Here is a 22847-nt window from a genome sequence, read left to right on the forward strand (position 1 = left end):
TAAGACTTTCTGCTGCTTTCAACAGTATGTGGGAGGGGGTGATGCAGAGGTTGGGCATCATTTTTCTCACCTTCCCATGCACAGGGGCGGGGTCGGAGAAGAGGAGTGCAGGCTCAATCTTCCTGCCTCCCTGAGGCCCATCAAACAGGACAGGTGCCATCTCCCCTCTCCCCTGGATTGGGGGGGAGGGTTTGGGCACCTAACCTAGGGCACCCAAAATCCTCAGGCCAGCCCTGCCACTGCTCTCCCCATAGTGGTTTTGGGTGGAGAGTGTTCCAATGAATGCTCCATCTGTCTGCAATCACCCTGTAGTTTCTCCTTCAAGCCAGATCAAGCCCCGCCCCCCCAGCCATGCTCTGGATCAGCAAGATCTTGTCGGTTTTCAGTGCTAAGGCTTCTTGCTCTCGGGGTGGGACGGGGAGGTGTACCAGTGTGGAAGTAGCTTCTGTCCACTTTCTCTACATGGTAAATGTTTGACAGGTGATGTTTTTCGCTTTGGCATTTTTGGAAACCATAATTTTGAGAAAAGGCATATAACTAACTCATCTGTTCTGAACTTTAGACACAGCGTTGTTCCAAACATTAACAGTTGTGCAGGGAAGAGTCCAACAGCCCATATAAGGAAGGATGCTGAGATAGTCGCAAGGAGGAGTGATTAGCCTGTAATCTGGATATGGAACCTTTGCCCGTTTATTTATTACAAATCAGTAACCAAGCCACTATGGAAAGCAAGAGTAACCAAGAATAAGGTTAGAAGGCAACAGGGCTTTTTTTGCAGCAGGAACTCTTTTGCATATTAGGCCACACACCCCTGATGTTGCCAGTCCTCCAAGAGCTTACAGTAGCCCTGTTCCAATTTTCCCTCTAAGTTGCAGAGTCTTGTGAGCAAAAATTCTACTTTGTGATCTAGTGGTATTAAAGTTGTGAGCTACTGGCATTAAAATTGTGAGCTACTGCGTAAATTATTGTGCTCCGGAATCATCCTTCCTGAGCTAAGACAAAAACGTGTGAGCTGGAGACTATAAATCTGTGAGCTAGCTCACGCTAACTCAGCTTATAGGGAACACTGCCCTGTACTAAGAGCCCTGTAAGCTCTTGGAGCATTGCTACATCACGGGGGTGTGGCCTGATATGCAAATGAGTTACTGCTAAAAAAAAAAAGCCCTGGAAGGCAAGGAGTGCTGGACAAAATCAGGACACTGGTCCAGGATTCTGTCCACATCTATCTCCAGTCCCATGTATGTCAGTCCACGTGTTGCATAGCCTACAACGTTATCAAAAAATCACAAGACCAAGGACAAAAAAATCACAAGAGAATAGGTAGGCTCCAGCCAGCTTTTCTATTCACTCTCTCTTAATTCATCTCCTTCCTACAGCCCCCATCCCACATGGCTTTTGTCCATGCAGACGCCATAATTCCCAGCCCAGCCTTTTGGTTGGCTAAAGGGGACCCATTCGGCTCTTGCTCACCAGCAGAAAAGCTGGATGGATGGTTTGTGACACCTGCAGATCCATTTTGCTAGCAATGAGGGCAAGAGGCTCTTCTCATTGGCCGGAAGAAGTTCTCTGCACTGAGAAAAGGCCACCATTAACAGAACAGATCCATGGGATCCAAACTAATATAACTTTTAAAGAAATAAGAGAATCATAAGCCTGCTGTATCCCAGTATCTAACTGACAAGGACTAACAAATTAAATCCCACCAAGGATTCTGGGAAGTCAACTGTTATGTATGTGGACTCAAGGGAGAACTGAATTGGGCATTCCTGCCTGGGTCACTGGAGCTGCACGAATGGAGCTTGGAGACTTGGGAACAATGGGCAGCAGGATCCAAATACCTGCTGCCCTGGACCAGTCACAAGTCCCCTGCTAGTTTGAAGGCTCCAATAGCACGCTAGTGCGGGAACCCTGAGTTGCATAAAGTTGGCCTGTCGGCCCTGTTCGCCAGTCTTGTTACTTAGCCTGACTATTATTATATCAACAAAATAATGAAATGCTACATGTAAAAAAACCATGAGTACTGGAACAGAAACATGTCAGACCCAGAGGCAAGGAAAAAACAAGTATAGTTCAAGATCTTTATTCCAGCATCATAGGCAGATACAGGCGTTGTCGGAACTGGCTCTCCTGCCAGTTATTTGCTCTTATAAACCTTTGCCCTGATATAATTCAAGCAAAGCGTGCCAAGCTAAAGCGGGGATTTTGCATGGGTTCTCTATTATTCTTTCATCACCCCAGGTGATTGTTATCACTCCTCTGCTTGTATCTCCTCCAGCTCTCTTGACCTGGTAACTAGCCAGTTCCCAGACATGCCACCCTCCCTCCAGATAAGCAGCAGGAATGCTTCAAAGCTAGCATAGCATAGCAAAGCACATGTGTTGGCATTGTGCAAATTGGATACATATGGCATGAGGAACAATGATGGGGTGACTCTTGACATTCTGCCCCCCCAAGACCTCCTCCCCCCAGGCTTGTTGGGGTATTTGTTGTAAAAGTCTTTAAACAGGGATTTACAGTTTGTGTCTTTGGCATTGACCCATTCTGCATGACTTAATGGGAAATGAGTCCATTTGATGAGATAAGAGAGTTCACCATGCTTGATCTTGGCGTCAAGGATTTCCTGCACCTCATGATGGATCTGACCACGAACCAGAGTCGGGGGCGGTGCTTTCGTCTGGGGGTGCCATGGTGAAGGCCCAGGGTCTTTCTTCAGATAGCTAGCGTGGAAACAAGGGTGCACATGTTTAAGGCTTTTTGGCAGTTCCAGTTCAACAGTCACCTTATTTATAAACCATTTAATCGGGAAAGGTCCCAAATACTTCAGTCCCAGTTTTTTTACAGTTTTAAGCAAGTATTCGTATTGGCCCAGTGGTGTGAAAGGTGGTTTTCCACTCATCCCCCTCCTTGATGAGCACTCGGAAGTATGCATCCCGGAGATCGAGCTTGGTAAAGATTTTCCCTTGGGACACTTCCCCTAGGAGGTCCCGTATGAGGGGGAGAGGATATGCATTACTCATGGAAATCGCGTTCAAGCCGTGAAAGTCAGTACAGAGCCACAAACTGCCGTCCTTTTTCTTTCTGAAGAGCACCAGGGTGGCATGGGGGGACTTGGCGGGTCGTATGAACCCCCTGCGCAGGTTAAGTTTCAGGAACTTTTGTAGCTCCTCCCTTTCCCCTTGGCTCATTAAATATAGTTTGGCTTTGGGAGGTGGCTCCCCCTCCACCAACTCAATGGTGCAGTCAGTGTTTCGGTGAGGGGGTAGCTCATCCGCCTCTTGAACATCAAACACTTTATGTAGGTCTTGATATTCGGGGGGTAAGCTGGGTACCTCGACTTTAGTCAGGGTTTTTCCATCTGTGGAGGGGGATGTGGGCCTCACTTCTTGTCCCAGTGGTGGCCTTTGCACACCGGGTCCAGAAAATATATTGCACTCCTGCTCCATTGGATGAGCGGATCATGGTCGGCCAGCCATTCAAGACTGAGGACGGCTTGGAATTTGGTGGCCGAGGCAATGACGAAGGTGCGGGGCTCCCAATGCTCTCCCACCCCCAGGGCGCATACTTCTGTCCCTGTGCTACACGGCTCCCCTTTCATCGGGCTCCCGTCCATCTGGCCAGTGCTGTTGAGGAGGAGTGTGTAGGTAGTGCAGGCAATTGAACATGGGCATTAGGAGTGCTTGCAAGCTGGAGACAAACACACAAACAGATAGGTGCATGCAGGTGTGGGGGTGGAAAGAGAGGACTCTGGGAATGTATGAAAAAGTTGCAGACCATCCACTTTCCACCCCCATTTTGGCTCAGCATGAGTTTCAGAGAGATTTTTTCTGAAAACGGTTACTTCAGAAGAAGAGGCAGGTTTGGGGGAGTGCCCTGGAAGTGACATCACAGGAAGTGGTGGAGTTTTGGTTCAGTGTGCCCTGGAAGTGATATCACTTGGCCCTTGACCTGGAAGTGACACCACAGGAAATGACATGATTCCTGTCTCCCACCCCCAAAGTCTCTTGGCTCCACCCCCGAATTTTAGTGGGCCACGAAGGAGAAGTGTAAAAATAACTTGACCACAAGAAAGAAAAGTTTGGGAAACCCTCGTCTAGGAAGTCTAGGTCAGTCTTGTCTCTTCTGTTTCACAGCTACTCTCTGGGGTCTCAGAAATCTTTCACATCACCTGCCTCTTTATCCTTTTGAACTGGAGGTGTCAGGAACTGAACCTGGCACCATCCACATGAAAAACAGATGCTTCACCACTGAGCTGCTAAAAGCTGCTTGCAAATTGCACAGATACAAGTATGCAACTTGCCCCTTGCGGCCACTTCCTCCCTCTCCTCAAGCGAAAAAAAAATTACTTTTCCAAATGGACAGGAGAGTAGCTTGTCACAGGGGTGGGTCTTCAACTAAAGGCAGTGTCCTATTGTCAGTAAATTGCTCTGCGCTACCCACCTTTCTGTGGGGTGATTTCAGGTTGAGGTTGAATGGAATTTTACTCTTTGTAACATTCCAAACAGAACAGAAAGACCCAAACAAACACTATTCCCATCAGTCGAGCAAACCCTGAGCTACCAGACAATTGCTTATGTGATGATAAACACTGAAGAGGCAAATGCAATCAAAACACCGCTCATTTCAAACTGAGAACAAATGAGAGAAAACAGGTCTGTGAAAACGTAAGTTTGAACTTCATGAATATTATTTGCAAGGATCTGTGGCATCGATGACTTACAATTGTGGCTGGAAAAGGTAAATGGAATTTTAACACATTAATATAAAATTTAACCCATACAATTAGAGAAAAGATGAAAAACCGGGGGGTGGGGGTAGGTGTGCGTGTGGTCAAAGGTTAACACAGAATTGGTAGACAATTCGCGTTTTTCAGATGACAGATTAAAAGTTAATATTTACTTATATGTACTGAGTGAAGGCTACTTCTCCAAGTACCTTTCTGGAGATTTTCCTTTTTGATTCTCTACTATCTGGCATGCAGGACTGGTAAGTTATCTGCACATATATGCACCTCTCTTTCTCTCTTTCTTATTTTTACTTCAATTTAAGAATGCTACATTTCCTCTTCGTTTTGGGGTGGGGTTATATAATGATAGCAGCCTGAAGAGCCCAGACCAGCCTGAGCTCATCAGAGCTTGGAAGTTAAGCAGGGCCAGCCCTGCTTAGTACTTGGATGGGAGACCACCAAGGAAGTCCAGGGCTGTTATGCAAAGGCAGGCAACAGCAAACCACCTCTGTTTACCTTGCCTTGAAAATGCTACGGGGTCACCATTAGTCAGCTAGGACTTAGTGGCACCTGATGGAATTTAGGGCTTCTTACTTTATCTTTCATTTTAGTTGGGGATGTTGTAGCTATTACTATAAGCTCTGCCTTGAACCAAGAGGAAAGGATATACGTGTTTTAATTAATACGTTAGCGTTATGTAATAATGTACTGATCTTTTCCCACCTTGGAATGAAAGTATAAAGACAAAACAATTCCATTCAACCTAAAATATGGGTCCCGATGCAGCTAAAGATAGTTGGGAAAGCAACGAGACTTAAATTAGCCGTGATGCAATGAAACAAAGCCAGTTTCGAAAGGGGCCCAAGAACCTGGAGAAGAGGGCAGCCGTGACTCATCATGGACACCATTCAATAAATATCAGCCACATGAAAATATACATGTATCTTCTGGAGCATATTCATGGACAGATAGATGCCTTTCATTCATGCTAGAGCTCCCAAGAGCTAGTTTGGTGTCGTGGTTAAGTGTGTGGACTCTTATCTGGGAGAACTGGGTTTGATTCCCCACTCCTCCACTTGCACCTGCTGGAATGGCCTTGGATCAGCCATAGCTCTCACAGGAGCTGTCCTTGAAAGGGCAGCTGCTGAAGCGCCCTCTCAGCCCTACCTACCTCACAGGGTGTTTGTTGTGGGGGAGAAAGATAAAGGAGATTGTAAGCCACTCTGAGATTCAGAGTGGAGAGTGAGATATAAATCCAATATCATCTTCTTCAAATGATGAGCAGGGAGAGGCCCTTAACAACCTGAAGGAGAGTATATTCTAGGGTCAGAATTTCCACCTTTGGGAAGCATCATGGCCAGCAACTGAAATCCACTGGGACCAGCTCCATGCTGGTTCCCACCACCCAAGCCATCATTGTCTTGTTTCAAAGCAAAACTGGGAGTCATCTGTTTGCTCTGCATTCCTCCAAAAGGTGAAATCAGCCGCCATGGGTAGAATGAAGCTTCTCACCCGACTGCCAGTCCTCGGGTCTTTTAGTGGCCCCAGAGTGCTTCACAGAGTCAAGAGCTGCAGGGGAGTGGCATCTCTGGGTTCCACAGACTACGAATCTCTCTTCAGGGATGTGCCGGAGCATTTTAACTTTGCAAGTGACGTGCTGGATAAATGGGATCAAAAAGAAAAGGTACGTTGTCTTGTTTCTGTTGGTCTTAAGGAAAGGTGTGACAACACCGCTGTTGCTTTTGGGGCTGGCTATGGACTGATGTGACAACCTGTGCTCTTTGCCTATTTCGGGGATACCTGAATTTAGCTGATAAAGGCAGGCATTCTTCTACTGCAACCTGGGGAAACACCCTGGGTAATACCACCCCACTTTACCTTCTGCTGACTCTGTAATTAGCACATCAGCTGAAATGAATCTCCAGTATTGTCCTTACAAGGACTATGATGTTTTTCTGGATCTTCAATTGTCTTCTATTGAGAGCCAGTTGGGTGTCGTGGTTAACTGTGCGAACTCTTATCTGGGAGAACCAGGTTTGATTCCCCACTCCTCCACTTGCCGCTGCTGGAATGGCCTTGGGTCAGCCATAGCTATTGCAGGAGTTGTCCTTGAAAGGGCATAAGAACATAAGAGAAGCCATGTTGGATCAGGCCAATGGCCCATTCAGTCCAACACTCTATCACACAGTAGCCAATACACACACACATATATATACACACTGTGGCTAATAGCCACTGATGGACCTCTGCTCCATGTTTTTATCCAATCCCCTCTTGAAGCTGGCTATGCTTGTAGCCGCCGCCACCCCCTGTGGCAGTGAATTCCACATGTTAATCACCCTTTGGGTGAAGAAGTACTTCTTTTTATCCGTTCTAACCCGACTGCTCAGCAATTTCATTGAATGCCCACGAGTTCTTGTATTGTGAGAAAGGGAGAAAAGTACTTCTTTCCCTACTTTCTCCATCCCATACATAATCTTATAAACCTCTATCATGTCACCTCACAGTCGACGTTTCTCCAAGCTAAAGAGCCCCAAGCGTTTTAACCTTTCTTCATACGGAAAGTGTTTTAAACCTTTAATCATTCTAGTTGCCCTTTTCTGCACTTTCTGGCAGCTTCTGGGAGAGCCCTCTCAGCCCCACCCACCTCACAGGTGTCTGTTGTGGAGGGAAGAAGATATAGGAGATTGTAAGCCACTCTGAGTCTCTGATTCAGAGAGAAGGGTGGGGTATAAATCTGCAGTCGTCGTCTTCTACTACTACTGTTACCACCAGGACTGGTGCCAAGCTTGCTGGTTCCCTAGGCTCAGAGGGTGGGGGCAGCCCCCTTCTTCCTGGGCAATTTAAATCACATGGGAGGACGCTCAGGAGCAGGCACTGCCCTTCCTGCACCCGGGAAAGGTCCCGCCAATCAGCTGACTGGCAGGGCCCTTAAATGGCCTGGGAGGCTGGCACCTACTCCTGGGCACTCTCCCAATCACACAGAAACACCAGCAGAAGCAGCCAGGCTGGCCTCCCCCTCCATTTAAAGAGACTGCTCACCTGCTGGTTGGCAGGGACTTTAAATCGTGCAAGAAGGGCAGCAGCTGCTCCTACAGCTCTTACCGGGTGATTTGAATAAGGGCAGAGCCATCCTACAAGCACCTCCGTTGTGGCTTGAAGGCCACCCCTGCTCCTGCCATGATTCACATTGCACAGGAAGAGTGGCAGGAGCAGCTACTGCCTTTCCACGCAATTTAAACACCCCACCAATCAGCTCGTCGGTGGGCTCTTTAAACGGAGGGGGAGGCCAGCCTGGCTGCTTCTGCTGGCGTTCCCACATGATCAGGAGAGTGCCCAGAAGCACCTGTCGGCCTCCTGGGTAATTTAAAGGCCCTGCTGACCAGCTGATTGGCGGGACCTTTCCTGGCCATGGGAAAGGCACTGGCTGCTCCTGGGAGGGAGGGGGAGGCCCCCACTCTCCCAGGGGGCATTCAATTCTGCACCCTCTTCAGGCCTGTGCCCTAGGTGACCGCATTATACAGACGGAAATGGATTTATTGCTACGGTGTGCTTCAACAACTTTAAATGTCTGGCTAACACAGTTCTGTCCACGCACTCAACTCTGCTTGAGTACTGAAGCAGTTGAGAGCTGGGAGATTGCTTTGGTGCCTAGAGCTTGTTTGGTGCTTAGTTCAGTCTGGAGACTGAGGAGAACAGTTGTGAAAATCAACTGGGAAGGGGATGAGACAGCCTGTAGGCTGAGTTCCCTGTAAGGGAGAACTGGATTTAGAGTTCTGTCTGAGAGAGTGAGAGAGTTATTGAGAAGAAACTCTCTGATTGGAAGCTGAGGAGTTCTGTCAGGACATATAGGCTAGATTCTGGTGGCTGAGAGAAAATCCCAGGTTACAGACAGGGAAACTAGCTGGGTGGGACTAAGACACAGGCTTGAGGGGCTTGGTATAGCACTCAAAAGGTATGAGTCCAATATGCTAATGAAAGACTGTCTGTGAGGGGATTTATCTGGCACAAGTCAGGAGTCCTCAATGTGAAAGGACGAAAAGTGAGTGATCCTTTTTTATTTTGGGGGTGAGGAAGCCCAAGCTTAGGGGGTAATACCATCTCCTCTGTATAGTGTTCCTATAGTGCTTAGGAGGCACTGGCTGCCTGTTCAAAGTTTTTATATATTTCTTAAGCCTTTCTGCTTATATTTTTGAACTATTAGAATCACAGAGTTAGAAGGGACTTCCAGGGTCATCTAGTCCAACCCCCTGCCAAAACTCTGGTGTTTAGAGATTGTCTATTTAGTTAACCATCTGCCTGCCAACTGATTTGTTTATAGTCTAATAAATATTATTTTACCCCCCCCCCCCTTGACCTTTTTGTGATTCAATAAGTATCTTTTACCTCAGATCTGGTTTCCTATTCTTGTTTTACTTCCCCCACTTCTTGATGCTTTTAGGATTTGTTTTTATGCCTATGAATGTACTGTGCCACTGGTCTCATTGACTGCTGTTTTAACATGTGGGCTGGGATGGTTTTATGGCCAAGAGATTCTCTTTCCTGAACTGTTGCCACTGAACTGATTCACTTTATCCTCCTAGCAGGCCTATAAGGTAGGTTAAGCTCAGAAGGTGACTAGACCAAAGTCACCTGGTTTGCCTCAGGTCAGAGCAGGGATTTGAACCTGAGCTTCTCTAAGCTTAACTTTATTTATCCTGCCTTTCTCCCAAATGGGGATTCAAAGTGGCTTTCATTGTTCTTCTCTCCTCTATTTCATCCCTGTGAGGAAAACTAGGCCGAACATGCGTGACTGGCCCAAGGTCACAATATGATGGGGTCTCACCACCTTAATTCCTTTCAGAGTTCATTCCAAACAGAGAGACCAGGTATGGCAATGGAGTCCTATCACATCAGAGAAGATTTCTGGTTTCCTGCATCCTTACATTAAAAAAAAAACTATGCCTCACAGGATGGAACGAGACCCCCCAATCCAGCACTGTGGTGGATAAGTGAGAGAGGAGAGGAGGTTCAGTGGAGCTTTGAGGAGCTGGGAGTCTTATCCAGGAAAGCTGCCAATGTGCTCACCAATGCTTGTGATCTACAAAAAGGAGACAGAGTCATCGTCATCCTGCCACGAATACCGGAGTGGTGGACCATAACCGTGGGCTGCATGAGAGCAGGTCAGTAGTCCCTCTGTGTGCCCTGAAGGGTGTAGAGTGGGTCATTTCTTTATTCCTTTTCATTGCCCTTTGCTTCTCTTCCAGGCATCGTCTTTGTTCCTGCGACAGTCCTGTTGAGTGCTAAAGACATTCTGTACAGGCTTCAAGCCTCCAAAGCCAAAAGCATCATAACCGATGATGCCTTGGCACCCTTAGTAGATTCCGTTGTGTCCAACTGCCACTTCCTGAAAAGCCGGATCCTGGTCTCTGAAGGCAGGAGGGAAGGATGGATGCATTTCCATGACTTGATCAGGTGAATGTTGCTCCTGACACAAGTGAGGTACCACTAGAGAGTCCAGAAAAAGAATGCTTGGCAGCAGTTGTGCATATTGGGAGCTTGTGGTACCCGTGATGGTCACAAATAAGTGGTCATGCTGTTGCCTGAACAGAAATAGCACACATATTTTGCATTTTATGGTATGGGTGAACAAGAAGCCTGAAGAAGATCAGTGGTCAGTTTGCACGTACTGAACATGCAACATAGTTTCTGTTCTATTGCCAGCTGCCCTGAGGCTTTGTGGGAGGCTGGAGTACAAAGCAGAAAGCCAGCACTGGGGGAAAGAAGAGCTTTTCCAGCGTAAGGAACCATAGCCAGTAGCTGAAATCAATTCAGAGGAGTAGCTCCCGAAGGTTCTGCCTTGTTACCAGCAAGAAAGAAATGTTTGCCTGGCCTGCGCCAGCTTGGGGATGGGAGATTACACAGAAGGCAACCAACTCCGTTGCTCAGCGTCCACAGTGGCTGAGTGTGGGGGTGTTTTTGGAAAGATTTCTCAGAAGGAGATCTTAACTCTGTTCTGCCGTGTTACAGGCTATTGTGGTTTATGGGATTGTACCTGATCTGTTGTGAAGTGCCCTGGGTTTTAGATCAGAGAAGATGTTAGCTGCTATTGTCGATTCTGATTACTACACACAATGAGAAAACAAAATAAGCCTTTTCGTTCCCTCTCGGTTCAGCTTGTAGCCCAGCATTTGATAAATATCAAATTACAAAGGATCAGATGTTCCCTGTTTCTTGTTATATTCAGGCCAATAGTTCTGGTTCTTGATTCCGGCCATATTGTTTTGTACACATTTTATAGAGTCAGAGAATCAAATAGTTGGAAGGGGCCACACAGACCATCTAGTCCAGCCCCCTGCTCCATGCAGCATCAGCCTGAAGCATCTCCGACAAAGAATCATCCAGCTGCATTTTGAAGACTGTCAATGAAGGGGAGCTCACCACCTTCCTAGGCAGCTGATTCCACCTCAGAACTACTCTGACCATACACATTTTTTTCTTAATATCTAGCCACTACTTTTCTGCCTGTAGTTTGAGCTTCAGGTCCTATTCTTGGCTGCCAAGTGGAACAGCTCCTTGCCCTCTTCTAAATGACAGTCTTTCAAATATTTAAAGAAAGCAATCATGTTCCCCCTCGATCTCCTCTTCTCCAGACAGAACATTCCCAAGGCCCTCAGCCTTTCCTCAGAGGGTTCTTCCTCCAGGCCCCTGGTCATCCTCATTGCTCTCTTCTGCACCAGCTCAATTTTGTCCACATCATTTTGAAGTGAGGCCTCCAGAACTGCACACAGTATTCCAGGTGTGGCCTGACCAAGGCGGTAAAGAGCTGAGCTATGACCAGTGTTCCCTCTAAGCTGAGTTAGTGTGAGCCAGCTCACAGATTTTTAGCCTCCAGCTCACACATTTTTGTCTTAGCTCAGGAAGGATTTATTTATTTTTCATATTTATATCCCACCCTCCCCACCGGAGCAGCCTCAGGGCAGCTGACCCCAGAGCACACTAATTTATGCAGGAGCTCACAACTTTAATGCCTGTAGCTCATAAAGTAGAATTTTTGCTCACAAGACTCTGCAGCTTAGCAGGAACATTGGCTATGACCTCCTGTTACTTTGATGCTATAGCCCAGGGGTGGCCAACGGTGTCAGAACTTGTATCTGCTATGTATGCTGAGCTTGGTGCTCTTAGCCTAACCGACTCCATATTGTAACTGCCTACTAATCCTATGTCCTTGTAGTCAGGCCTACTAACCAAATGCTTTGCACTTCAAACAAACTGTAACCACTGAAGGGTGACAGATAGCCTCTGAAAAACCTCTGCAGGTGTCCTTTGAAGCTAGCCTGCCAGAGCATCACAGCAGGGCTCCTTCCTCCCCCATGGAGATAAGGGACCCTGGGAACAGACAACTGTCTCCCAGAGTGTGAGAAATGGTTTTATTGTTTCTGTTACAACCGCATAAAGAATGTATCGATAGCTGAACCCGTTATCAGAGTCAACTTGTGCTTTCCCTGAACACAGTTCTCAATAAACGTCTTATACTTTTGCAACAAAGTAATGAGTTTCGTTTGAAGTTCTTCAAGTTCTGACATTTTTACTCTGATCCTTTTTGGAGCTTATCCGAACTGGCAACTTAGCTGAATGGCAGCGAAGGCTCCAGATAACAGAGAGCCCAGTACCCCACCAAGAGAGCGACCGGTCGAGCCCGGAGTGACAGTGGTGAGGCGCAAGGTGAAGGAACCGGCGCACTTCTCCACGCTCATCTTTACCCCGAGCTGGAGCCCGCGAAAGTCAACTACGCTCATGGACAAGGCGGACGAACGCTACAAGACGTTGGTGACGGGCACCGGGACCGAGACCGGGCAAGACCCCGAGAAAGAGGAGGGCCCGATCCCGTGAGGGGAGGACTATGCCCAGGCACTGCGGAACGAGTTGTTCCAGTGGGTGAGAGAGATCCACGATGAGGTCCATGAGAGCCGCGTACAACTCGCCGGGGAGATGCACCGGCAGATGGACGCCATCCAGGAGCAGATCCGGGTGCTACAGGGAGCTGGGGCACCCGGCGGAGGGGCACCGGCCGGGCCGCCCGGTGGAGCACCAGGCCAGCCGGCGGCGCTGCCCGACAGGGGCCCGGGGCAACCGGCGGCGCCGCCCGACGGGGGCCCGGGGCAACCGGCTGCACCGGACGGCGGAGCGCCGGGCCAACCGGCGGCCCCGGCCGGAGATGGGGTGGCCCAGCCGGGCCGCCAGGGGGGGTCCCCGGCGGCCAACCAGCGGAACACCCGGCGGGGCAACCGCCGGGGCCGGGCCCAGCACCCACCAACCCAGCGGCACCGGGAGCACCGGGAGCCGGAGAGGGGGCACGAATCCAGGAGCTTCAGATCACCTTCGACGGGGATGCGGAGGAGGTGAAATACTTCACCATCCAATGCAACAACTTCATGACCCACTGGGGAGTGAGTTTCCCGTCGGAGGCGAGCCGGGTAGACCACAAAGCCTCCAAACTGAAGGGGGCCGCGAGAAAATGGTACGTGGGATTATACACCGGGAGGAAGCCGGAGCTAATGACCGTGGCGGAGTTCCTCCAGGCGATGCTGCGGCAGTACGGCGACCCGCTAAAAGAGGTGAAGGCCATAGAAGCCCTCCAGAGGATCGAGCAGGGGAATCGCACCATCCGAGAATATGCCACCGAGTTCATGGCGCACTGCTCCGCGGTGAGGGGTTGGAGCGAGCTGATGAAGTACACCACGTTCAAGAACGGGCTGAACGCTAACATCCTAGACAGGTGCTACCATCAGGGGAGGCCCGACACCCTGGTGGGTTGGATCCAGCTAGCCGGTGAAGTGGAGACGAACCTACAACACGTAGGGATCCGCCGCCAGCAGCAACTGGTGAAGAAAGGGGGAAAACTGAACCCTTCCCCCGCCAAGCCCAAAGGGAAAAAAGCCCCGGCGGCCCCAACGCCACCAGGACCACTGGGTGGGAGGAGATGCTTCCGATGCGGGGACCCGGGGCACCTAGTCGCCAACTGCCCGGAAAAGCCATGGCTTGCGACCCCACCCCCCAAGCCACTCGCATCAGCGCCAAAGAAAGCAGGGGGGAGAGCGAAAGAGCCCAGTCGGGGCGCCGTCGCCACATCCATGGTGATTGACGAGGATGTTATAACCATCGAGGAATCAAGCGAAGAGTCCTGGGACCCCGAGCTGGCGGGAAACGACAGCGACCTGCTTTAATGGGTGCCGCGAAGCAGGTCAAAGAAGCGACGGCACCGATGACGGTGAGAATAACCGGGGAACTATTATTTATGGCCGTGACTCTATTGAATCCCAAATTAAAACGGTTTATGCACGCCCGGGCCCTAATAGACTCGGGGTGCACCCGAGACATCATCAGCCCCTGCCTGGTAGAGGCGCTAGGGCTGGCCAAGTCCCCCCTGCCCCACCCAATCCAATTCGAGCAGATGGACGGGACGGTGATGAAGGGGGAGCCCTGCACCGAAGAGACACAGGCGGTGCCAGTGGGGACGAAAGAACACTGGGGGATAGAGGTGTTTGTAATAGCCCCATCCTCCTCGTTCGACATAGTGGTGGGGGCGGGATGGCTAGCGAGGCACCAGCCCGACATACAGTGGGAAGCGCGGATTGTCAACTTCCCAGACTGGAGGTGCGAGCACCACCATTGGCGGGGGGAATGGGGCCCCAACCCCCCGCCGCAGAACGAGAGACTGTACCTAACCATAGAGGAAATTAAGTCAATCCCCAGAGAGTACCAGGACTTGAAACGGGCGTTTAGTGAGGAAGAGGCCAACGAACTGCCCCCGCACCGCCCCACTGACTGTGCTATTGAGCTTATACCCGGTCAAGAGCTACCAAAAGCCAAGCTCTACTCCCTGGGGTGGGCGGAGAAGGTGGAACTAAAGAAATTCATAGACAAAAACCTGAAACGGGGCTTCATTCGCCCCGCCACCGCACCGCGCGCGGCCCCGGTCCTGTTCCGGAAGAAGAAGGACGGGAGCCTGAGACTTTGTACCGATTTTCGCGGGATAAACGGGATTTCTATGTCCAACGCTTACCCGATCCCGCTCATAAAAGATTTATTAAGCACGGTGGCGGAGGGCAAGGTGTTCACGAAGCTCGACCTCAGGAATGCGTATTTTAGAGTACGGATCAAGGAGGGAGACGAATGGAAAACGGCATTTAACACCCCCATGGGGCAGTTCGAATACCTGGTGATGCCGTTCGGACTACAGGGGGCACCGGGGGTGTTTATGAACTTTATAAATGAAGTGCTGAGAGAATACCTATACAAGGGGGTGGTGGTGTACCTGGATGACATCATTATTTATTCAAAAGACTTAGAATCGCACGCACCCCTGGTCAGGAAAGTGCTGACGACCTTGTACCAGAACAAACTGTATGCCAAGCTGACTACGTGCGAGTTCCACCAAACGGAACTAGATTACTTAGGGTTCCGGGTGTCCGGGGAAGGGCTAGCGATGGACCCCGCCAAAATCCAAGCGGTGCTGGATTGGGAAGCACCCCGAACCCGACGGCAGCTACAATCTTTCTTGGGGTTCGCAAATTTTTACCGCAGGTTCACAAAGGGGTTCGCCAGGGTGATGTTGCCCCTCACTGAACTCCTCAAGACCAAGGGGAAGGAGGAGGAGGCAAAGAATCCCGGGGCCCGCCTGGACTGGTCGCCCAAGTGCCAAGAGGCGTTCGATGAGCTGAAAAGGTTGTTCATGAGCGAGCCCGTGCTAGCCCACCCCAACGAACTTAAACCGTTCGTGGTACAATGTGACGCCTCCGACGTCGCCGTCGGGGCAATACTGATGCAGAGGGACGAGGAGGGGGGATTGAGGCCTTGCGCGTACATCTCCCACAAATTTTCCAATGAGCAGCGAAATTGGTCAGTATGGGACAAAGAAGCATTCGCCGTCACCTTCACCCTAAAGACCTGGCGGTCGTGGCAGGAAGGTGCGAGGGTCCCCTTTGAAATCTGGACTGACCACAAAAACCTAGAGGCGCTGACCGGGCGGCGCAAGCTCACAGCGAAGCAGATCCGGTGGGCGGGGTTTTTCGCCAAATTCGATTTCGTGCTGAAGCACATACCCAGAACTAAAAACTTTTTAGCCGACGCCCTCTCCCGCATGCCCCAGCATGAAAGTCAAAAGGAAGAGGTGATAGACTCGCTCATCCCTCCCTCCCAGATCTCAGGGGGGGGGGTGTCACCACCCGGTCGGGGAAAAAGACGGGTGCCCCGGAACCGAAAGAAAGGGAACGCCTAGTGGCCAAATCAGAAGCAGAGGGAGAGGAGAGACCCGAGGGCGTGGAGAAGGGGGTCTTTGGTATTACAATGGGAAGATATCTGTGCCAAAATGCTTGAGGGGGGAGATCCTGACGCAATGTCACTCCAGCCGCCTAGCAGGGCATTTCGGCTATGTGAAAACATTGCACTTAGTAGCACGACAATTCTGGTGGCCACAGATGAAAAAAGACGTCTCAGAGTTTGTGAGCTCCTGCCCCACTTGCATCATGGCCAAACGAAGGGGGGGGGAACCACCCGGGCTTCTTCAATCATTGCCTACTGCCACGAGGCCATGGGCGGTGGTTTCGATGGACTTTATAGTTGAACTGCCACCCTCCCAGAGAAAAACCGTGATTCTGGTGGTGGTGGACACCTTCTCGAAGCAGGCCCACTTCATTCCATGCAAAAGGTTACCCACGGCTAAGAAGTTGGCCTATTTGTTCTTTAACCACGTGGTCCGCCTTCACTCATTCCCAGACAAGGTGATTAGTGACCGCAGGCCTCAGTTCATTGCCAACTTCTGGCGGGAGTTCTGCAGAATCACGGGCATGGAACAGGGGCTCAGCTCCACCTACCACCCGCAGACTGACGGGCAGACAGAGAGGGTGAACGGGTTATTAGAGCAGTACCTCAGGTGCTACGTCAACTACCAGCAGACTAACTGGGTGGAGCTCCTGCCTTTTGCGGAGTACGGATACAACAACAGCCTGCATAGCTCCACCAAGACCTCCCCTTTCCAGATCGTTAATGGCTACGAAGGGAAACCTTTCCCGCTTCTACCGGCCCCGCCTGGGGCCCCGGAACCGACCTCGTGCCAGCAATGGTGGGAGGGGATTCGGGAGGGTTGGAAGGTGATACAGGAGAACCTAGAGAGTTCCAAAGAGGACTATAAAAAACACTTCGACCGAAAGCACTCCCCCCAGTGGACTTTCAAGGAGGGGGAAAGCGTATTCCTCTCTACCAAGAACCTTCCCCTTCACCAGACATGTCGGAAACTGGCGTACAAGTACTTGGGCCCCTTCAAAATAAAACGAGTGATCAATGAGGTTACCGTAGAACTGGAACTACCCAAAATGTTTAGTAAGGTCCACCCTGTTTTTCATTGCAGCCTTCTTCGCAAAGATCCTGGAGCTACATCCTGGCACCCTCGCCCTCCAGAGCCACCACCTACTCAAGTGAAGGGCCAGAGCCACCATGAGGTGCAGGAGATCCTAGACTCCAGGATCCAACGGGGGGTACTGTACTACCTAATAAGGTGGAAGTACTTTCCCCCTAGCTGCGACGAATGGCTCAAAGCTAGTGATGTGCCTGCTCCGCAACTGCTTAAGAGATTCCACCTACTGTACCCGTACAAGCCCCGAGCGAGAGCTTAGGGGGGGCAGTATGTCAGAACTTGTATCTGCTATGTATGCTGAGCTTGGTGCTCTTAGCCTAACCGACTCCATATTGTAACTGCCTACTAATCCTATGTCCTTGTAGTCAGGCCTACTAACCAAATGATTTGCACTTCAAACAAACTGTAACCACTGAAGGGTGACAGATAGCCTCTGGAAAACATCTGCAGGTGTCCTTTGAAGCTAGCCTGCCAGAGCATCACAGCAGGGCTCCTTCCTCCTCCATGGAGATAAGGGACCCTGGGAACAGACAACTGTCTCCCAGAGTGTGAGAAATGGTTTTATTGTTTCTGTTACAACCGCATAAAGAATGTATCGATAGCTGAACCCGTTATCAGAGTCAACTTGTGCTTTCCCTGAACACAGTTCTCAATAAACGTCTTATACTTTTGCAACAAAGTAATGAGTTTCGTTTGAAGTTCTTCAAGTTCTGACAAACGGTAGCTCTCCAGATGTTTTTTTGCCTACAACTCCCATCAACCCCAGCTAGCATGGCCAATGGCTGGGGCTCCTGGGAGTTGTAAGCAAAAAACATCTGGAGAGCTACCGTTGGCCACCCCTGCTATAGCCCTTTTGATACAACCCAGGAGTGAATTTGCCTTTTTTGCCACAGCATCACGCTGACAGCTCAAATTATACACAATTTGTAGAACTTAGTAGGGTTGCCAGTTGCAGATTGGGAAATACCTGAAGATTTGGGGGTGGAGCCCAAGGACAGTGAAGTTTGGGAATGGAATGAAGTATAATGCCATAGAATCTATCTTCCAAAGTTTCCAAAGGCAATTTTCTCCAGATGAACTGATTTCTGTCACCTTAAGATCAGTTGTAACACTAGGAGATCTCCAACCACCACCTGGACTTAGACAACCATACTAGACACACACCACAGTTATGCAGTAACCGTGAACATGGCTCTCTGTGGGCCAATGAATAAGTACCATTGTCACAGAATATGAAAAGCATAGCACATTTAACATACTGTTTTCTTTACTTGATAGAGCTTCATCTGACCAACATCAGCCTGTCAAAACAAGGAGCCAAGACCCAATGACCATCTACTTCACCAGTGGCACCACGGGCTACCCCAAAATGGTGGAACATTCCTGTTGCAGTCTTGGACTGGGGCTGGCACCAGCTGGAAGGTACCTCTTTCCATTTCCAGAGAGAGAGGCACGGTAGGGCTGTTCCAGGTGGAGGGGATGAAGTGGCACTGTTTGAAATTACCACAGCGCTTCAGAGATGGCTCATTAACTGAAGGAAATTTGTTGCCTGAAACCCCCATCCCTGTATTGCTTTACTCAAAATGGGGCCAACAACAAATAACATCCAGTTTAGAACAGTAATGTGAAAAGGACCATTGTTTTTGCTTTATTATTGACAGGTACTGGATGGGCCTGAATCCTGAGAGCATTATGTGGGGTCTGTCTGATACTGGCTGGGTAAAGTTTGTCTTTGGCAGTGTGTTTGGTCCTTGGATTGAAGGGTCCTGCATCTTTGCTCACGGCAAACTGCAGTTTGAGCCAACAAATGTTCTAAATGTAAGAATGTCCTCATCTTCTCTGTTTGGTACCAGGTGGTCAGACAGCAAAAACACAGGCTGGGACTTTCACCACCACCTTTTCCACTTGCAAAAGAAGGAGAATGACATATTCAACAAACACCCCTGCACACACTGAAGCCCCCCTCCCCGTACACATTTTCACCTCTGTGATATTGCTGGGGTGTCCGCTGACCCACAGGGGCACAATTTCAGTGAGTAGAAGGGAATGCAGGTGAAAAGAGGTGGGAAAACTTCCTTTAACAGACCCTCTTCTACTCACACTGTCTTAGACTCAAGCCAGATTTTTAAAAGTTCATTGCATCCACACACACAATCCCATTTAGAAGGAAATGGTGTTGTCTTAAGATCAATGTGCTGGTCAGTCTGCCCCCTTCTAGAGGTGCAAATATCAACAACCAAACAACAACAACACGCAGACACACACTCCAAAGCAGTTCAGAAAAAAAAAATCCATCAACAAAACAGTTATTAAAGCCAACCACTGAAAGAAGTCAGATTAACAAGCAGCCCTGCCATAAATTATGCAGTTTGCAGAAACACTGGAAATCAAAGTATTAAAAAGTGAGAGACCTCTAGAATTAGATCATTTCTTAAGATTTTTCTATCATTCCTAGACGCTTGCCAGTTATCCTGTAACAACTTTCTGTGGCACTCCGACTATTTTTCGCATGCTTCTGCAGCATAACGTGAGCAGGTATGTATGACATGGTGAGAGAACTGAAATAAGACACACAGCAGTGGAAGCCCTGGGCCAAGTCTTATATATGTGTTAGCCCACCAGTAAGAACAGTTCAAAAGCTCAACCAGCTGCCTATGGAGGTGGTGAGCTCCTCAACACTGGCAGTCCTCAAGCAGTGGCTGGATGAACACTTATCAAGGATGCTCTAGGCTGATCCTGCACTGAGCAGGGGGCTGGACTAGATGGCCTCTATGGCCCTTTCCAACTCTGTGATTTTATGAAAGTATGGGCACTCCAAAGCAGCTCACACACACACAGACAATCCATCAACAAAGCAGTTATTACCCCTACAGGATGTTATTTTTAACCCTAATACCAGTGACCTTAATTCCAACTGCAAAGAAGTATAAAAGTCAGGTAGCTGGACTGGTCCATTTCCCATGCAGAAACTAACAATGCAATCCTAAGAAAAGTTACACCCTTCTAAAAAGGTAAAGGTAGTTCCCTGTGCAAGCATCAGTTCTCTCCGACTCTGGGGTGAGGCTGCATCACAATGTTTTCACGGCAGACTTTTTTTACAGGGTGGTTTGCCACTGCCTTCCTAAAACGTACCGGGTTCAAAGCATGTGGACGCCAAAGAGATAGTGAGTTCAGCTCTTTATTCAGTGATTCAGCACAGTGAGAGAGGAACAGAGCTGTCTGGCAGGACCAACGGCCCTGCTTATATGCATGCAAACCTCCCCTCCCAAAAATCTATTACCATAATCCCATTACACACAACTATAGGTTAATAGCTGGCCTAAGGATCCCTGATGGGCCTCCTTCCTGAATCCAGGTGGCTATTGTTTTAGGGTCTCCAGCTCAGCCAAGTCTCTGCTGGCCCTAAGGCCAAACTCCAGTTCCAATACATAACACTTCCCCAGTCATCTACACTTTCCCCCCAGCAAGCTGGGTACTCATTTGACTGACCTCAGAAGGATGGAAGGCTGAGTCAATCTTGAGCTGGCTGCCTGAACCCAGCTTCCGTCGGGATCGAAATCAGGTCATGAGCAGAGCTTAGGACTGCAGTACTGCAGCTTTACCACTCTGCACCACAGGGCTCTTACTTACACCCTCCTTCTAGGTCTACTGAAATCAACTGGTTTAAAATGTTTAGGATCGCCCTGTAATACTTTTCAACACATGGAAGTAAACACTGTAGTGTTATCAGTTACTGCATCCACCAGCAAGATCTAGGTTCAAATCACCTCTCCATCATGAAACATGTTGAGTTGTTGTGAGGGGAAATTAGCAAGGAAACTGGACAGAACTCCTAGGAGGGAAGGTGGGTTTTAAAGGAATATACTAAATGGATATACTAGATGAAATGCCACGAGTGATATCACTCTCTAGGAATCACCAGAAAACCTGTGGTAAAGCCACAGAGTTTTCAGTGATTCCTAGAGAGGACTCTAGCTTTACCACAGATAAATGAACGCTCTTTCTCTGTTTGCTTATTCAGCTACCACTTCAAGAGTCTGAAGTACTGTTTAAGTGGTGGGGAGCCAATGAACCCTGAAACAATGGAACACTGGAAGGCCCAGACAGGAATGGAGATCCAGGAAGGCTATGGGCAGACTGAGACTGTATGTTGATACACAACTGTTTGCACATTGTGGGCAGCAAAATATCACTGGGGGGTGGGGGTAGAAGGAGGAGATAATAAACTGTGCAGTTCCCCCTCCTTATAGTGTAATGGTGCGAGATGATTGTAGCACTCTAGAGCAAGGCAAGAAGGAAATTCTCACTAGCCTCTAAATCCAAGGGTTATAGTATGGAGAGGCTGGTGTCTCTCCCAGCTCTCATGCTGTAGGGAAGAACTTGGGAAGATCCATTTGTGTTCTTCCAATGTCCCATCTAGTTTGGCCTTTGATAAAAGCTATTCATTACATTCACAAAAATTCCAGTTTGGGAGATCTCCACCACAAGAATTTGGTTCATCGGACCTATTGGCAGCCGTATGATTGATCGGTTACGGTCGACAATCAGGGAAAAAAACCACAATAAACATTGAGAAAAGTTTTTGGAGCCCTGATTGTGGCAGGGCTCCTTCTCCCCCACCCCTTCTTGTTCCTTATCCCCATTTTTCACACATCCAGGGACCCTCCTCCAGCTTCTGCATATCTATCCCTGTCTCTTATCCACCAATTTTTGCAGGGATACCTGAGGGTCCTGAGAAAGAAAAAAAAGGGGGGGGGAAATAAACATTGAGAAAAAATGCAACACTACAAATTTATATAGGAAGACCTCTAATTACAGCCATACGAGAAACAGCATACATGTGTGTGCACTAGGGTTGCCAAAATCCAAGCAAGGCCTGGAGATCTCCCAGAATTAGAACTGATCTCCAGACCGCAGAAATCAGTTAACCCAGAAAAAAATGGAGAAAATGACAGTTTGGGGGTGGGGGCCGACTGAATGGCATCCCCTCCCCTCATTCTCTGTTCCCTCACATTCCCCTCTGTCCCCTCCCCCAAATCTCCAGGAAGTTCTGTACCTGGAGTTGGCAAACCTTCTGCCCACACCTGCCATTTATTTTTCACAGACCCTACTCTGCGGAACACTGAAAGGGATGAAAGTCAAGCCAGGGTTCATAGGAAAGCCATGCCCACCCTTCACTGTCCAGGTTGGTATTTTCAGAACATTTGTGATCAGAACATTTGTGATTGGGGCCCGGCTCAACATTAGCAGGAACTTCCTGACCGTTAAGAGCAATTCCTTAGTGGAACAGGCTCCTTCCTTGGAGGTTTTTAAACAAAGGCTAGATGGTCATAGCTAAATTAATTGCTATTGGAATCAACTTATTATCAAATATATATAAGGAATTGGAGGGGGGTTTTGGGGTTGATTGGAATTAGGGTCTAGTTAGATGGAGTGAGGAGGGGGAGCAATCAGATACCAGCCTTGATAGTGGTTTTATTGCAGCTGCTGCCAGCGAGGAATGGCCGGCTCAGGGATTCCAGTGCTCCTGGGGAGGGGGAGGTATGGCGGTGGGAGCAGATATTATAAGGGAGGAGGACAGAGACAAGTCGGTGCTCGGCCCCCCTCCAATCTGCGGCCCATCCCAAGGGTGACAGGTAGTAGGGCCAGGTGTAACCCGCCTCCGTCATTGGTGCTATGCAACGCCAGGTCCATTAATAATAAGACCTCAATTCTCCGAGAGTTTATGCT

The 22847-nt window shown here is 49.2% G+C and overlaps 1 protein-coding gene and 1 long non-coding RNA gene across 2 annotated transcripts in view; one reads left to right on the forward strand and one right to left on the reverse strand.

The window, feature by feature from the left end:
* The window catches only part of LOC132588514 (uncharacterized), a 125388-nt gene that overhangs the window by 52787 nt on the left and 49754 nt on the right, over window positions 1–22847 (reverse strand). The window lies entirely within an intron of this gene.
* LOC132588510 (acyl-coenzyme A synthetase ACSM4, mitochondrial-like) overlaps window positions 6203–22847 on the forward strand; it is a 110250-nt gene continuing 93605 nt past the window's right edge. The window contains exons 1-8 of the mRNA XM_060260917.1: window positions 6203–6407; window positions 9675–9885; window positions 9970–10177; window positions 18396–18539; window positions 18779–18935; window positions 19573–19652; window positions 21139–21262; window positions 22222–22302. Coding sequence (XP_060116900.1) covers window positions 6213–6407; window positions 9675–9885; window positions 9970–10177; window positions 18396–18539; window positions 18779–18935; window positions 19573–19652; window positions 21139–21262; window positions 22222–22302 — 1200 coding nt within the window. The 5' untranslated portion in view covers window positions 6203–6212. The remainder of the gene's footprint in view (window positions 6408–9674; window positions 9886–9969; window positions 10178–18395; window positions 18540–18778; window positions 18936–19572; window positions 19653–21138; window positions 21263–22221; window positions 22303–22847) is intronic.

The sequence above is a fragment of the Heteronotia binoei genome, chromosome 20 (genome assembly GCF_032191835.1).
Source record: "Heteronotia binoei isolate CCM8104 ecotype False Entrance Well chromosome 20, APGP_CSIRO_Hbin_v1, whole genome shotgun sequence".
Classification (NCBI taxonomy): Eukaryota; Metazoa; Chordata; class Lepidosauria; order Squamata; family Gekkonidae; genus Heteronotia; species Heteronotia binoei.